Source organism: Sinohyriopsis cumingii, chromosome 5 (genome assembly GCF_028554795.1).
Source record: "Sinohyriopsis cumingii isolate HCF-2022 chromosome 5, ASM2855479v2, whole genome shotgun sequence".
Classification (NCBI taxonomy): Eukaryota; Metazoa; Mollusca; class Bivalvia; order Unionida; family Unionidae; genus Sinohyriopsis; species Sinohyriopsis cumingii.
The window spans coordinates 117411077-117427441 of NC_142965.1; the positions used below are offsets into that span (position 1 = coordinate 117411077).

The window sequence follows — 16365 nt, forward strand, 5'->3', positions numbered from 1 at the left end:
GTGTACTAACATCAGTTTCATTGCACTTCGTCCTAAAACACATTTATCCAAAAATCAAAGAGGCTAATGATTCATTGTCTCTTTAATAAGTGAACTTTTAGATCTTTCTTTCATTGCAGCAAAGGTAAAAACCAACAAAATCTGCAATGACCCACTGACTTTGTAATCCAAATAATGGATATGTCTCTACAAGTTTTCTGATTCTTTGCTGTGAAAGAATGTCTCGGGTGATAATGTTTTCTACAGATATCTTGTGGTGAACAAGGGCAGATTTCTTACAATTCTTAAACCATGTCACAAAGGATGTCTTTTGCAGTCTTCGCAACCATGCAATCAGAAGTCACACCAGTAATCCCAATGGACGTACCGTATTCCAGTAAAGGGAATAATTTTCTGCATTTTTCATTAAAGTTAGATCCATAGTTACTCTTTTGTGTTCTGCTTCTTTCAATTTTGTGGCTAATGATTCTCTGAAGATCACTTTCTAGTTCATGGGATTAGGGGAAGCTACTCCATCATAACATTGCCTATACTGGTCTGGTTCTCTGCTTCATATGCTCCATACAGCGGAGTGCAAGGCAGGGAGCATACGAAACAGGGAACCAGACGATGCCATCCCTCATCCAAAGCATAGGATATTAAATAAATCCTGATTGCAATTGGCAAATACTTTGCCACAAAAAACAAACGCACAGCAACAAAATGTGTGCCTCAATTTTCTTCCGCATGCATCCATGACACACAAATGTGCGTAAAGGGAACACTATTGTTCGAAGAACTTCACCATCAATCCTGGAGGAGTACCAGTAACCAGATTTTCAATAAGGCTAACATGGAGGCCATTCAGATGTCAAATCACCATTATTTTCATTCCGGACAACTAGGCACCATAAGAAGTCTACTGGTGAAGAGTAGTAATAATAATGTTTTCAAGATGGTGGCCAGATTTACAGCCAGACTGGTACCATTTTCATTTTGGACCAACAAAGTATCATAACTAGTAGATTGTTGAAAACCCAATGCCTATATAACAATTCAGCTAGAAGGAGCTATAATATGATATTCAAGATGACCCACTAGCAGCCATATTGCACATCAGATAGGCCAACCACATTTTATGAGAAGTCTTCTAGTAAAAAACCATGATGAAATACCATTCATTCGGGAGAAGTAGCAATAGCAAGATTTAGATGATCACTGTGGTGACCATACTGAAAGTTCATGATGCACCATTTTTTTAACTACACAAAAGTCTTCTGGTGAAATCGGATGCTGACATGGCCATGGCATTCATACTGTATGTCAGACTGGTACCATTTTCATTTAAGACCAAACAGACATCATAGTCTTTCAGTAAAAAAGTATTTTATTTTAATAAAAAAACTATGTAACAAAAATGTCAAGATTGCTGTTTTGGTGGTCATATTGGACATCAGATAGGCACCATTTTAATTTCTGACCAAATACACATCACAAGAAGAGTTCTGGTGAAAACATTATGTATAAACAGTAGCAAAAGCAATATTTTCAAGATGGCTGCCATGGTGGTCATACTTTATATTGGACTGGCATCATCTTAATTTAGGACCAACCAGATAGCAAGTGAAAACCCCACAATGACTTGACCCTCTACAGGAAGTAGCAATAAGATTTACAAGATGGTATGCATCACCATTTTCATTTCGGAGTGACTAGACCACTGGATGAATGCCTTTGTAAAGTTCCATGGCAATCCACCATGTCATTTAGATTGAATACTGATAAGAAATTTGTGTTAATGAAATGGACAACAGAAGACTGAAAAATGAAAACAAACGACAGGCCATTTCACAAACTCTTCTGGTCAATGACCAGTAGAGCTAAAAAAAACTTGCAGATCAAGTATTCAATAGCACCACAGCACAAAGATGTCTCCTTATATGGTATTGCAAGAACCCTAGTACAAATTCAGGAAATACTGTGCACCTTATTTGTCCAGTGATAAACCCTACCTCCCCTGCCCCCATTATTTTTGAAAATGTCATCAAATATTTACAAAGGATATATTTGTCTGATAATAGCCCATCCCCTACTACTTTTTGACAAATTTGTTATACTGGCCCCCTAGTCTTATCATGGGAGAAATAATACAGTTCTTAGAATCCAATTATTATTGTGAGAATTGATCTCCATCTTTATACATTTTGTGTTATTTTCCAGAAACATAATCGACTTCCTAAAATTGTAAAGTGAATCTAACATAAATACTTTATGACATGCCATTCAAAATTAAACACAATACTGAAAAAAAAAATTAACAACTCAAAGAAGTGATATAAACATATTAAACAGTAACTTTGAGGTGTAATATAACATTCAGTATGGCTTCTCAAGAAAGCATGCTGGTGCTACATAAATGCATGCTAACAAATGTTCAAAAAGACAATTGCCTGGAAAATGTGCCACAATCAGAAATCAATGGGATGGGGGGAATGGGGCAGTTCAGGTGAATTAGCTGCTTTTGTCAATTCAACTTTGCTTCAATACACAAGTTAACTTCACCCTGCCAGGAATCAGTGCATAACCACCCCTCTATTTCCCTTACTGAATCCACTGACAATCTGTCAAAAATACTGAATCCTATGTTTTTTTAAAGACACTGTAATAAGTGTACTGGGAAAAACATGCTTCAAAACAGGTATATCTGCTGATTTTGTAGACTCTGGTGTACTCCAATAAGCATTAGGTTTGATTTTACAGCCGACCACAATAAAGTGAACAATATGAAAATGCATGAAAAATCCCAAACTTTTATCAATCCAAAACCAAACACCATATTGTGAAAGAACTTTTGAGGCCATAACCTTTGAAAACTAAAGGTTAATAAATGTATCCAGTATTCTGCCTAAAAACATGGAATGCAATGATTTGCCTTAAATTATTATTAGTTGCCTATTTTCAGGACAACAGTCTAATGCTTGTAACACAGCCATGAATCAATCTTACACATTGAAGAGTTTACGTTTTTACTATTTTCATATATTTGACAAGTATTCATGCATTTGGATACTATTTAACTTCAAAGAGCCCATACAACACCATTTGCTGATGAATTAGACTGCTATTAGAAAATGTGACTGCTGATCTGTATTTTTTTAGCCTGTTGGCATATTTAGACAAGAGGAAGTAGTCCCAATATGTCTAGTGTAACCCCTGTATAATGCATGACTTGGGAAAACTTTTAAAACATCTAAAATTTTGATGAAATCACTCTTGGAAAAAGTGATAATGACAGCTACTTACTTCGCTCACAATAGCATTTCCCCTCCACACACACACACACACACAGACAATTTTTATTAAACAAAGTAGTACATATATCCCTTTTACATACCCACCTCTTCTTTTCCACGACCATGAGTGAGTGCAAGCTAGATTCCATCATATAGATTACTGTCTCTGGGCTCATACAGATCTACTGTCGTGCCTTAGGCCAAAAGGTTTGAAGATGTTTCCAAAAATAAATTTTATGAAGAACACGAAAACAGACTGTCCTATGTTTTCTCACAGTACAGAGTTAATTTGATTTAATTCTAGGATAGAATGACTGGTCATTCCCAGGTTCTTGGCTTATTCCAAAATTGTTCAAAAATTGGGTCACAGCCATCATCAAAAACCATAGTTGAAAATCTGCAGCCCTTTTTAACCTATTGCTACCTGCAACATGATTTTCTTCATTTTTTTACAAATATGCATAAACAAGAATGCAATGAAGCAAGCTATTAATATCATCAAAACAACCCTTTATATCGATCGATAAATTACTGTGCTTGGAAGGGAAACTTTGATTCATTCAAACAGCATGAAAGGTCATGCAAATTTATGCATATCCAAGAAAATCTAGTTGCAGGATGCCACAGGTTAAACCCAAGCACCAAAGATTTTCACCTGTGACATGACAATCAGAGCACACAAAACGTCACTTGTGAACTTCACACCATAAAAACTATGAAAAAAGTAACACTACTCCCTTGAAGGGACTGATGCTTCACTTTTCCAGATTAGACAATTTCTTTTTTTTGTTGAAACCATCTCAAATATTCAGGGTTACAAGATTTTCAAGTTAGCTGCTGTGCCAACGTATCAAAGATCAAAACAATTTTCATCAGGACAAACTAGACATCATTAAGACTTCTGGCAAAAAACCCATGCCAATATTACCGCTGATTCAGACAGACCAATGTCAAGATTTTCAATGTGACTGCCATGGCAGCCATATTTAATAAAAGATTGGCACCATCTGTATTTAGTAGCAACTAGATATCCTATGAAGTCTTTTAGTGAAAACTGCATGTTGATGGAAACATCAATTCTGATGGAGTAGTTACACAATTTTCAAGACGGCCATTGTGGTAGCTATACTGAATGCCCAGAAGGCACCATTTTCATTTAGGTTCATCAGAACATTATATGAAGTCTTCTAGTGAAAACTACATGTTGATATGATCTTGTGTTCAGGGGTACATGTAATAGAGAAAACTAGATTTTGATGATGGCCTCAGTGATATCCATATTGAAAGTCACATTGTCACAGTTTTTCATTTTGGACCAACAAGGTATCATAAGTCTTCTAGTAAAAAGTTCATGTTGATATGACCATCCATTAAGGAGGAGTAGCAATGATAAGATTTCAAGATGGCCATTGTGACAGCCATATTGTATGTCCAAGCAGAACAATTTTATGTTGGACCAACAAGACATCACAAGTCTTCTATGGACAACCAACCCACATTAATAAGAATTTCTGTTCACAAGGAGAACTGAAAAGAATTTCAGGTCCAAACAAGATGTCATATCACTGCCATTTAATTTAGGACCAATCAGAAATCATAAGAAGAGTCTTTTAGGAGAAACCCCATGTTGATATGACCATCCATTCAACAGTAGTGACAAGATTTTCAAGATGGCCACTGTGGTGGCCATATTGGATGCCTGAGCAGTACTGTTTTTATTTAGGACCAACTAGACCTTGGGGTGAATGTGTGTAAAGTTTCAGTTTTAGGAAGAACAGTAATAACAAACAGTTAATTGATGGGTGGACATCACACAGATGATGGACAAGAGTCAATCCTCTAAGATCTTCTAGTCTATGACCTGTAGTGCTAAAAATGTATTTCTTGCCATCTGTCAAGAAACTGTAAATATTGTATGTGCAAAGTCTGGTGTTATGTCCAACCAATGGCTAAGGAGGAGATAGAGATATCATCAGTGGAATGAATGGGTTGAAAGCCAGTCACCCAGATAAGGTGTATCACATTATTTCACCTCCCACTCTGCACAAAGATGGATAAAAATAATGCAAATGTTACTAAAACATGCAAAAGAAAATTTAAACTAGAGAAAAGAACAAGAAAAGATTCTGCTCAAAATGTTAGCCCAATGTACTTGTCTACATGCTGACATAGCCTACCTAGAGTCATAATGCATGGCATAAGATGGGGCGGAGACATAAGGTTGGTTGGCAGGTGTCATGCCAGCCTCCTGATATGGGCTGCTGTATTCCTCCTGCACTTGCATGCCATGCTGAGGTATGATGGCCGACCAATGGGAGGTAGTAGAGGAATTGTTACAGTTACTGTAGTTACCATAGTTATCATAAGAGAAACTGAAAATAAAAAATTTGTTAGGTAAAGGCATGCCTCGTTAGTATGTCCAACAACATGCACAGCAAAGGAAACATACCAGAAATTATAAGCATTCCTCATAAATAAAAAATAAAATGCAGAAATTCTTGGCATAAAGATAGCATGAAAATAAAACTCCAATTTCATTTTAGACATGTTAAGTCAATACTATGCATCTGGAATGTTTTTTATATGTTGACATTTTTTTATGGCAGGGGAAGGAATCCTATAGCCGTAAACAACAGAATAATTACAGCATCTCATATTTCGTCATAGTTCTGTCTCTTTCCAATGATTTTATTATTCTGAATTTATTCAGTGATTATTGAAGCCAGCAAACTTATCTGAACGGCTACTGTTAAATGAACAACCAGTTAACAAATTCTGGATAGATGCTATACATAGCAATACTGAAAAGTCTCATCTGAACAAGGCAAAGTACTTTGTTGGGGAAAGTACAAAGTCTAGATTTGAGAGCAATTATGACCAACCACCTGAGTCAGTTAACACCTGTCACACTAATATTTGCCAAATCCGGTTTGTTTTGACTTATATATCTTTTGAAATATTGTACTTGGCAGGAAATCAAGCCTCTAAGTTTCAAATTAAGTTAATTAACTGTAAATCTCCCTGTGGTAAAGCAGGGTGAATGGTAGTACTAATACTACTATTATATTAATAGTACCACTATTTCATGAATGAGACAACAACTTTTTGTTACCAGTTAAATTTTAAAGAAATGCTGAGATTATAAGAATTAATTTCACGTCTCAGATAACTTTATGACCTAGTGGGCTTATTTTGTAATAACAAAGCTCCTTAACGTCACTGCACATTCAAGTTAAAGAATCATCTTTTCAGAAAAAATATATTTTACAATTTTGGTAAATTTACTTTACCAAAGATATATCCAATAATTGTCTTCGCTGGGGAGGTCACCCACACTTATCTCCTGACTGGGCAAGGGGGGGGGGGGCAATGTCTAATGGTAGCTGCTCTGCAACAACATACCTTGAGAAAGAAAATGACATTTTGGTCTACTTAAAATTGAAATTTGGACCAATACTGTGAATGAATATGCATTGCAACAACTTTTCCATTTGATCTGGAAGGAACAGATTTTGGTACTTTTGTTGTTTCTACGAAATTTCGTGATTATGGACTGGATTTATTTGCAAATTCTACATGAAGTACACTGGATTTCAGAAACAACGGAGCAGCGTGTTGACATCTGCAAGTGTGTTTCTGTTCTGACATTGAATGTTTCAAATCATAATGTGTGAAAAATATGAAGTCATTCAATTTCAATTATCAAAAAGATGCTATGGAATATGTTTATTTCATTTTGAGTGCAGTAAGAAGGATGTAACTGCACTTGGCATATAGTCCAAATTACAGTACAATTTTGAAATGCATAATCAAGCTTGAGAACCCATGACAAGGGTCTTGTAATTCAGATTTGCAGAACTAAGAAAGTACATTTTGAGGAAATTCAGGATGTAAAACTGTAAGTATATTTTTTAGCCATTCTTATTACCAGCTAAAGGAGGCAGTTTATGCCTTGTAACTTGCATGTTACTTGTAGGTACCCAATAATTTTAAGAAATCTGGTGTCAATCACCAAAATCCGAAACAATGTATCAAAAAAGTTAACGCAGAATGTAGTAAAGCAGCTGGTATGTGGCAGTCCACAAAACATCTCCTTTAGTTCATTCAGAAATAAATTTAATCAACCAAAATGTAAAGCATCTGCTACACGAGTGTACATGATTTGTTTACAAAGTAGTTCCTAATACACCGTTGGGTATATGTGTCCTGCACATGAGTGCAATATGAAGGTGTGCAATATCATAAAATATTGCATGATTCTGACAACGTAAAGTTAACAGAGAAAAAAAATGAGCATATAATAATCTCTGATATTCTGGAGTGATATGGTTTTCAGCAACTGTGGATGCAAGATCAGCAGCATCTTCTTTTAGGACAAACCAGAAACCATTAAAGTCTTGTGGTGAAAACCCCATGCCAAAATAACCATCCATTCAGAAGATTTGGTGACAAGATTTTCAACATATTCATTGTGGTAGCGATAGTGGATATCTCTGGGACAACAAATATCACTGAGGACCAACTTGATATCACAAGGTTTTATTGGTGACCATCAATTCTGTTGGAGTAGCAATAACAAGATATTCATATCAGATGTCAGCTCAACATAATTTTCATTCATGACTAACCAGATACCATAAGTGTTCCGATAACCTCAAGTCAACATGAATTTCCATTTAGACAGAGTGGTGACAAGAATTTCAAGATGACTCCCATGGTGGGCAAATCTGCAGTCAAATCTGTACAATTTTCATTCAGAACCAAGAAGATCATAAACAGTCTTCTGGTGGAACCCCTACTCAATCTGACTTTCCATTTAGGAGTTACAATAACAACAAGACAGCTGCCATGGTGGCTGGTGGCCTTTCTGGACGTCAGATTTGCGCCATTTCATTTAGTACCAAACTAGACATCATTACAAGACTTCTGGTGAAAACCCAGTATGGACAGTTGCTGTGGTGGCCATACTGAATATTGGATCAGCACAATTTTTTGTGGAACCAACTACACACTAGAAGAAGTCGTCTGGTGAAAACCCATGCTGATATGACTTTCTGTTCAGGTATGTGTCTGTGTGTCTGTGTGATTAGCATATTTTACGTAGCTTTAACAATCGTTTAGTCATACTGCTACGATGTCTGCAGTGTGGCAGTTTATAGTGAGTGTCTAGCATTGGGGCATCATGCTGCAGACATGTAGCATGATGTCCCACCCTGTCAAATTATCCTGACACCAGGCCAACCAGTTCTAACACTAACCTCTTAATGCTGAGCGCCTAGCGAGGCAGCTGTTAGTACCATTTTTGTAAGTCTTTGGTATAACTCGGCCAGGGTTCGAACCCACAACCTCCCACTTCTGAGGCGGATGCTCTAACCACTAGGCCACCAGAGCGATCTTTCTGTTCAGGAGTAGCAAATGGTAAGATTTCCAACATGGCTACCATGGTGGCCATGTTAGACTTCAGATATGAACCATTTTCATTTAGAACCAACTGGACATCTTTAGAAGTCTATAAGTGAAAACCCCAAATTAATATGCCCATTCAGTAGGGACAAGATTTTCCAGATGGCTGATATGGCAGCCGTTTTTGATGACTGAGCAGCACTATTTTCATCATGATGTCTTCTAGCGAAAAACTCGTAGGAATTACTATTTTGAAGGAACAGCAACAAAAAGATTTTCAAGATGACAGCCACTGTTGCCCTGAGGTCATATCGGCATAAATTTCATTTATGACCATCAAGATACCCTAATTAATCTTTCAAAAACCCAAATGACAATTTGAATTTACCATTTTTTCCTTAAATAACAAGATTTTCAAAATTATCTGCTACGGTTACCATAATGGATTTCAGATCAGTACCATTTTTATTCAGGACCAACTAGACGTCATAGAAGTCTTATGGTGAAAATACTATGTCACTATGATTATATATCAAATTGTCACCATTTTTTATGAGGAACAAACTAGACCAGGGGTCAACAGACAACAGGTCATACCATAGGCTCTTCTGGTCTATGACCAGCAGAACTAAAATATGCAAAACTGGTACACCCCACCCCCAACTATGACTCCAAAGTAGAAGATGCAGCAACAGATTCGGGGGTTGGGGTTGATGCATTGGTCAACCAAATATCTCCTCCTTTTTCTTGTGAAGGGAGTACATTTTTACTGAAAAACAGAAAGATGTTCAGTTTTTGCAAAACAAATCACCCCTTTTCCAAATTTAAGCCTTCTAAATCTGGATTTACCGATGGAGATAAATGCAAAATTAGGCTATGATACCAACTTGTTTTTCTGTTCTTGTGCCTCCTCAATCACCCTCAATGCTTCCAATCTCCGCAACTCCTCCTGCCTCTGTGTCTCTGCCTCCCTCTGTCGCAGTTCCTCCTGTATCCTCAACTCCTCCTTTAGCCTAAACTCCTCCTGTACCCTAATCTCCTCCCGCTGCCTTTCCAATAGTGCCCGCTGTTCTTCTTGAACACGTAATGCTGCTCGCCGACGTTCCTCCCTTTCTATTTCTTCCTCATGCTGGAGTCGCAGCTGCTCTGCGGCTTTCTTTTTGCGTTCATATTCCTGTTTTTGTCTTTGTAGTTCCTACAAATATCAATGTTGATATCACAATTCTGAAGACAATTAAATTATGCAGAGAAAGAAAATAGCATTGCGAAATGCATTTAATACATACAAAAACATTTCATTGTAAAAGGAAATATGTTTTGCATACAAAATGCAAGATCAATTTATGAAATTTTCCAGGAATAAACCTTTCTATCACTCAACTTATGCACATGCATGATATAATGAAAATTAAAAAATTGTTCTGTGCAAAACAACAATATCCAATTAATATTAAATACATTTAATCATTAATAATTGTAAGATAACAATCACTTGTAAAACTAGAGCCATGATGCAAGTCTCATTGGTACCATATTCATTTAGGATCAGCAAGATCTTTGAAGGCTGAAGGTGAAAATTCCACACTGATACAACTATTCATTCAAAACGAGCAGCAACAGCAAGATTTTCAAGATGGTCACAATGGAAGCCATGCCGGAGATCACACTGACATCATTTACATTTCATGCCATAACATTTATATATGAAGTCTTTCAGTGATAATTCTATGCTGATATGATTGTATGTTCAAGATGAGAAGCAATAACAAGATTTTTTAAATGGCTGCCATGGCGACCATACTGGCTGTTATAGGAACACCATTTTCATTTACGATCAACTTGACCTAGGACAAAATTTCCAAGTGTCATTACTTTCTTCTAAGCAGTTTAGGTAGAATAGTGATAACTACTACCAACCAACAGATAATAAATGCATAGGTGATTTTGGCTTTCAACTGGTACAGTTAAAAAATGACAGAGTCAAGAAATACAGTGGACAAGGCAAAATATATTAAAAGGCATGAGAAAATCAAAATATGCTGAATGCTCAAAAGCTCAAGCCATGTGAAGTGCAGAGTGAATTGTCAACAGCCAAAACTCTGTTAACTAGGGGCCAAGTCTGAGATTACACCTAACAAATAGGATGCATTCTGTTGAAGTTTCTCCAATAATCTTGATTCCATATTCTATGAAGAAGAAAAAAAATCATGGCTTTTCTATTATTTTTTTTGTATATTCATCTTATTTGATGGTACATCAGCATCATTTAACCAAAAATTGAAAGGACATACACCAGACACTTTATGTCAATGATGGTACATGGATGAAAACTGAAATTCAAGTGCAGACCCATTTCCCATTTTCTAATCACAGTAACCATAACATTTTGATCTTTTGACCTCAAAACAGAAAGCAATTTTCCTCAAATCCAGTACAAGCCAGTGACAATGTCTGGTTTGGCCTGTGTGGAAACTAATGTCTTTGTGTAGGAACATTTTATTCTTTGTCACAGTGACTCTGACTTGTGACCTTCTGATTTTATCTGAAGAGGCATTAACCAGTTTTCTTCTTCAGTCAGTGACTCTGACATTTGACCTTTTGACCCCAAAATATATAGGGTCCTTAAATACCACAAATGCAAGCCTTCCAAAATGTCAAGCAACTCTAGATGGCAGAAAAAATAATTTTTCCTTCTTCATGAATTAGATTTCTCCAAGAAAATTTGCCTGATCATGTTAATGTTGAGAAATAAACTTTGCTACCTCTTGAATCATGCTCTCTATGACAAAAGAAAATTTAGTCTTTCCCATCTGTATACCATAAATACACAGGGAGGAAACTTTCACCAATTACCTCCCTTCCCTCCACTAGGTGGCTAATCATATACTGAATATTAACCAGTTTGAGCCGAGTTATACTTCCAAATGGATGCCTGCATCGGCAAGAATGTGTGGGAAGGCTTTATCATATTATGACTGGGTAATGCTCAGAGAAACAAGTTACTATATGTTTACTTTCAAATTTTGTATACTATTAGTATTTACTAGCATTTATAATGCTTCCATTTTCATGTTAGTCCTAACAATCTGTATTGGAATTAATATTTTTGTTTTGCTGTATAAATACTGTTTGACGCAGTAAAAGTTTTGATTTAAGCTGTATTTTCCTTTTCCATAATTAGAATTCTAATTCCCACGGTTTCTGCCTCTGCATGTGACCTGATAAACCCTTGGCTTGTAAAGGCAGGACTTGCTTGTTCTAAAGTTGATAATCCTTTTGATGGAGTTGCGAATTTAGTACATGTACTTGTTCTGTGCCATGCAGAGTTCTACATCCTCCAGTGAATGTTTGACCTTAATGCCTTTTAGCTTGTAAAGGCAGCACCCTCTTTATTTTTGCATGAGAGAACCCTTTGATCAAACCACAGCACTGAATGCAAAATAACAGACAGTAGTTATCTGAACTCTTTGATCTCATCGCAAAAATGACACATGTTCAGTTGCAACCTTTCATAGATTTCAGACTGTGTGATCATAGTGTTATTTACAGAGCCTAAGCTCAGTCTTTACATAAGCACCCACAAATGACACTGAAACCAAAGAAATGGAGTTTGATGATATTCACAATGTCTAGAAAAGATGATTTACTAGATGATGATGGAAGATTTCAGAACTTTATCAGACACTGACGATTTGTACCTGATGACATTAGTTAGTGACATGTATATATGCTACTGTGAATTTGTTAAAAATGTGGACTTTCATTCTTTATTTGTAATATGTGTGGAAATCAAATTGTAAATCAAGATGGATTTAAATGGACTTAATTAAATTGTAAATCAAGATGGATTTAAATGGACTTAATTAAATTGTAAATCAAGATGGATTTAAATGGACTTAATTAAACTGTAAATCAAGATGGATTTAAATAGACTTAATTAAATTGTAAATAAGATGGATTTAAATGGACTTAATTAGGACAAATTGTAAGTTGTCAATTTATCTATGGCCAGTTCCTCTCAATAAAATGATTGTATTTTACATTGGTTCTGTCATTTATTTTTCATATATATCAAACCATCAATCTATGCTTGTCTATTTTTCCAAAGTGCAACTCTGACTCCTTGACAATATGATTTGCAAAATACACCTTGACTTACAGGCAGATCAAAGCGAATTGGCTCTTTGTAGCCTCAGAAGGGGAAGGGGGATTTATAGTTGAGTCGACTTATAAGCGAGTATATACAATAGATCATTCACCCAAGAATTGTCCCATCTGAGAGGGGCTATCAGAACCACTTTTTGTGTCTGGCTCAACTCCAACACCAATTTTCTGTATCAACTTTCATACCAGAACAGTTGGAGGGAAGAAACAGCTCCAAACATATGACTGAATGAGCCTGTCAGAAATGTACCTGTGCCAGAAAGCACATGCACAGAAAGCCCCAGATCTTCAAACATAGGTCAAGTGACCCCAATTTAATGTAGTAGATCACCACAAAAGAGTCATCTGACATTATGATAATTACTCTTCCAAAAAGCTGATCCTTCCTTAAATATCCAACTGGGGCTTTTCCAGAGGGATTCCTGCATAAATCATTGTTTGTCTTACTATTAATGCAGGAACTGCCTATCTCAATAAGGATCATAATTCAATAATCAAGTCTACCAGAAAAGGTGTTCCACTAAGCCAGTAAAACCATTTGAAAAAGGTGCATGAACAGGCAGATGTGAATGATAAAGACATCTGTCACACTGAGTTGCAGAAACTGTTTTATGGAATCCACTCCCTCTTGGAAATTGACATTCTGAGCTCAATAATTCACAAAATGTACAAGGACAGGCAAGGTTGAAGTTGGTTAAGAATTCAACACCCGAATGGATAAGTGCTGGAAGGAAATGAGACATGACTTTCTAATTCACTAGAAAGAACAACAAAGATATAAGGAAAAGACTCCTGCCCTTCTTTAAAGTTAAACTTACCAGTGTTTTGAAGGCTGCTGTTTAAGTACATTGCAGTCACTGCTGAAAAAACCGACCTGAACAGCTGATGTTCTTCATAAATGCCCACGGACTGATGCTGAATGAAGGTCAGGAAACACACACACACACACACACATACATATATGGAACCCAAATAGACTGCTGTCTCCATTTTGAACCTTAGCACAGCTATGTACTTATTTGACTGGTGGAGGACTATGACTGGTTTGGTCTGAGTGTCCCAACTGACTTAGGGTACTGGAAAAAGCCCGAAATAAAGCCAGAGAAAGTTTGACTTTTAAGCCATCTCCTGGGCTCATCTTGGGAGTAAAGTGCAAATTTCTTCGTACAACTTCTGTTTTCTCAAGACCAAAGAAAGATGCAAAAGGTAAGGAACTGGATATATTATATGTTAAGCCCTTATAAAACGATTTGGATCACTCATTTTTATCGCTGAAAAATGGTCCATCTAAACATGCCAAAAATCTATCAACTTTGGTATACTGGCTCCAGAACCTAGGGGCCTGCAGCAACCTGTTTGGACTTACACTGTAATTGCTTCTGATCAACCATCACTTATACTGCCAATAACTGATAAGTTTCTTCCTTCTATCTATATGGCATGTAGATGGAAATAATGAAATTATTATTTTTTCTTCCAGAAGGCCTGAATTTAAGAGGTAGCAGATTGTTCTTTTCCTAACATTAATGTGATTGGGGAACAAATCTGTCAGAGAACTTAAGTTACTGTGTGAAAACTCATTTTTCTTCCAGTCACAGTGACCTTAATCTTTGACCTTTAGACTCCAGAATTGAAAGTTTTCTTCCTACCCATATGTGCAAGCTATCCACAAGTTTGGTAATGGCAGACGGTGGACAAAATAAATACGTGACTGTGTGGAAACGAAATTGTAATGCAGACAGGTCGACAACATCACGGCATAATATGATCTTTCTTATGGCAGGCATATGACAAATTAATACACACAATGCACAAGTAACAACAGAAGCTTCTTCAGAATATACATGCCAGCAAGCTTCTAAACAGCAAGTTAGTAGAACAAGCACAGCAAAGACATGAACAAAGATTATGTCTGCATAATAAAAATAAAAGTATAAGCAAATTATGATACACATTGATTGCAAAATTGTCATTTATGAAGTAAATCATAGATAATAAATGCAGATTAGATTAACAGCTGTTTATAAAGAAACCTACTAATTTTTATCTGCTACTCATTCCCCGATATCCCCATATCATAGCTTTATTTCTACAAAACAAATCAAATTCTCTTTCTTTTTTAATACTTTTTTGCAATTTACCATACTATAAAACAGATGCATGGAAAATGCAAGCAGGGATACACAGATGTAGCACAATCGGAACAAAACTGTCAACTTCATACTGCCTCACTATTGATATTCCTGGAACTTTTTGCCCACAAGATCAGAGCTCTAGATAACATGTGCATCTGCATATGTTACATACACAATTTAACTGAATACAATTTTATTTTTAAAGGTCTTTAAATTATGCTAACTATTTGAAGCATTTTGTCAAAAGTTGCCAGCATACTTACACCTGCTGTAAGCACAGTGCCTGTTGTATATGTGTTCAACCAATATAAACTATGTTATTAAAGACCCGGATATTACATATATGATTAAAATGACAGGACTTTATAACTGCGAGAAGACTTATTTAAACGGAGTCATGTGATCAAACACATCCTCAACCAGCATTGATCACCAAGCCATGTGATGTATTCAGAAGGTAAGATTAACATCTTTATGATTAATTAAAACTATTCTTTCTTAGTTCAGTTTTGTATTTCTGCAGCGTTCACAAATCCCCTCCCCCACAAATACTTTCAAAAAATACAATTTGTTCCAAACGAGGAAGTAAAATGTCAAATTCATTACATTTGTAATCTACAGCTCTGATAAGACTCAAGACTCAATCTCTACATCCATTCTGTAACACTGATTATAATAGGATTAAAAGACACAAAAGCATTCAGGATTGCTGTAAACAACTTCCAGGAATGTCTTATCCTTGCTTCCTTGGTTCCAAATAATGTACAAAATATGATCCAAGTTTTCTATCTGATTTTAGTGCCTCTGGTTTCAGCTCAATGATCTACAAGAATATGGGGCTAGTACAAAGGCCAAGCTAATCATGTGCACCCTGATTTGAAATAATGTCTACATAAGAACACTTGCCATATATTCATGTAGAAGTAGAGTTCAATTGCAAACAACATAAACCATGATCTGCCATTGCATAATGCACCAGTATATCAAGGTCTATGTTGTTTGTTCTACTGATCACTCCTAACAAACTGCATAGTCCCGGACCTGCTAATGCATTCTGCAAATGTAGATCTGGGTCATTGCAGTTTACAATTTGAGTCAACTTATAACGGAGTATATGTCGTATTTAAAATTATTACATAAAATAATATGTCACCGTTTATTAAATGAGAAAACTGCTAAAGTGTAGGTCTTATCTTTAAAAGTTTAACACATCAATTGTGGATAATATTAAAACCTGAATTCCATCACTGGTTGAATAACTTGGTATTAGTTTCAATGGATAATGGTGTCATTAAAAACATTTTTCAAAATAGCCAAACATAAAAGAGATCCTTATTTCTTGTTTTTTATATAGTTTCCTATATTTACATATTTTTTCCAGACCACAGAAA

At 36.1% G+C, this 16365-nt stretch overlaps 1 protein-coding gene across 12 annotated transcripts in view; it reads right to left on the reverse strand.

The window, feature by feature from the left end:
* Nucleotides 1-16365, reverse strand: part of LOC149800051 (uncharacterized) — a 121785-nt gene that overhangs the window by 67188 nt on the left and 38232 nt on the right. For 11 of the 12 annotated variants that reach the window (XM_089959597.1, XM_089959607.1, XM_089959606.1 and 8 more), the window contains 2 exons: nucleotides 9563-9870; nucleotides 5450-5644 (listed from right to left, as the gene is read on the reverse strand). In XM_089959597.1, coding sequence (XP_089815723.1) covers nucleotides 5450-5644; nucleotides 9563-9870 — 503 coding nt within the window. The remainder of the gene's footprint in view (nucleotides 1-5449; nucleotides 5645-9562; nucleotides 9871-16365) is intronic. The other variant, XM_089959603.1, reaches the window with a different exon arrangement.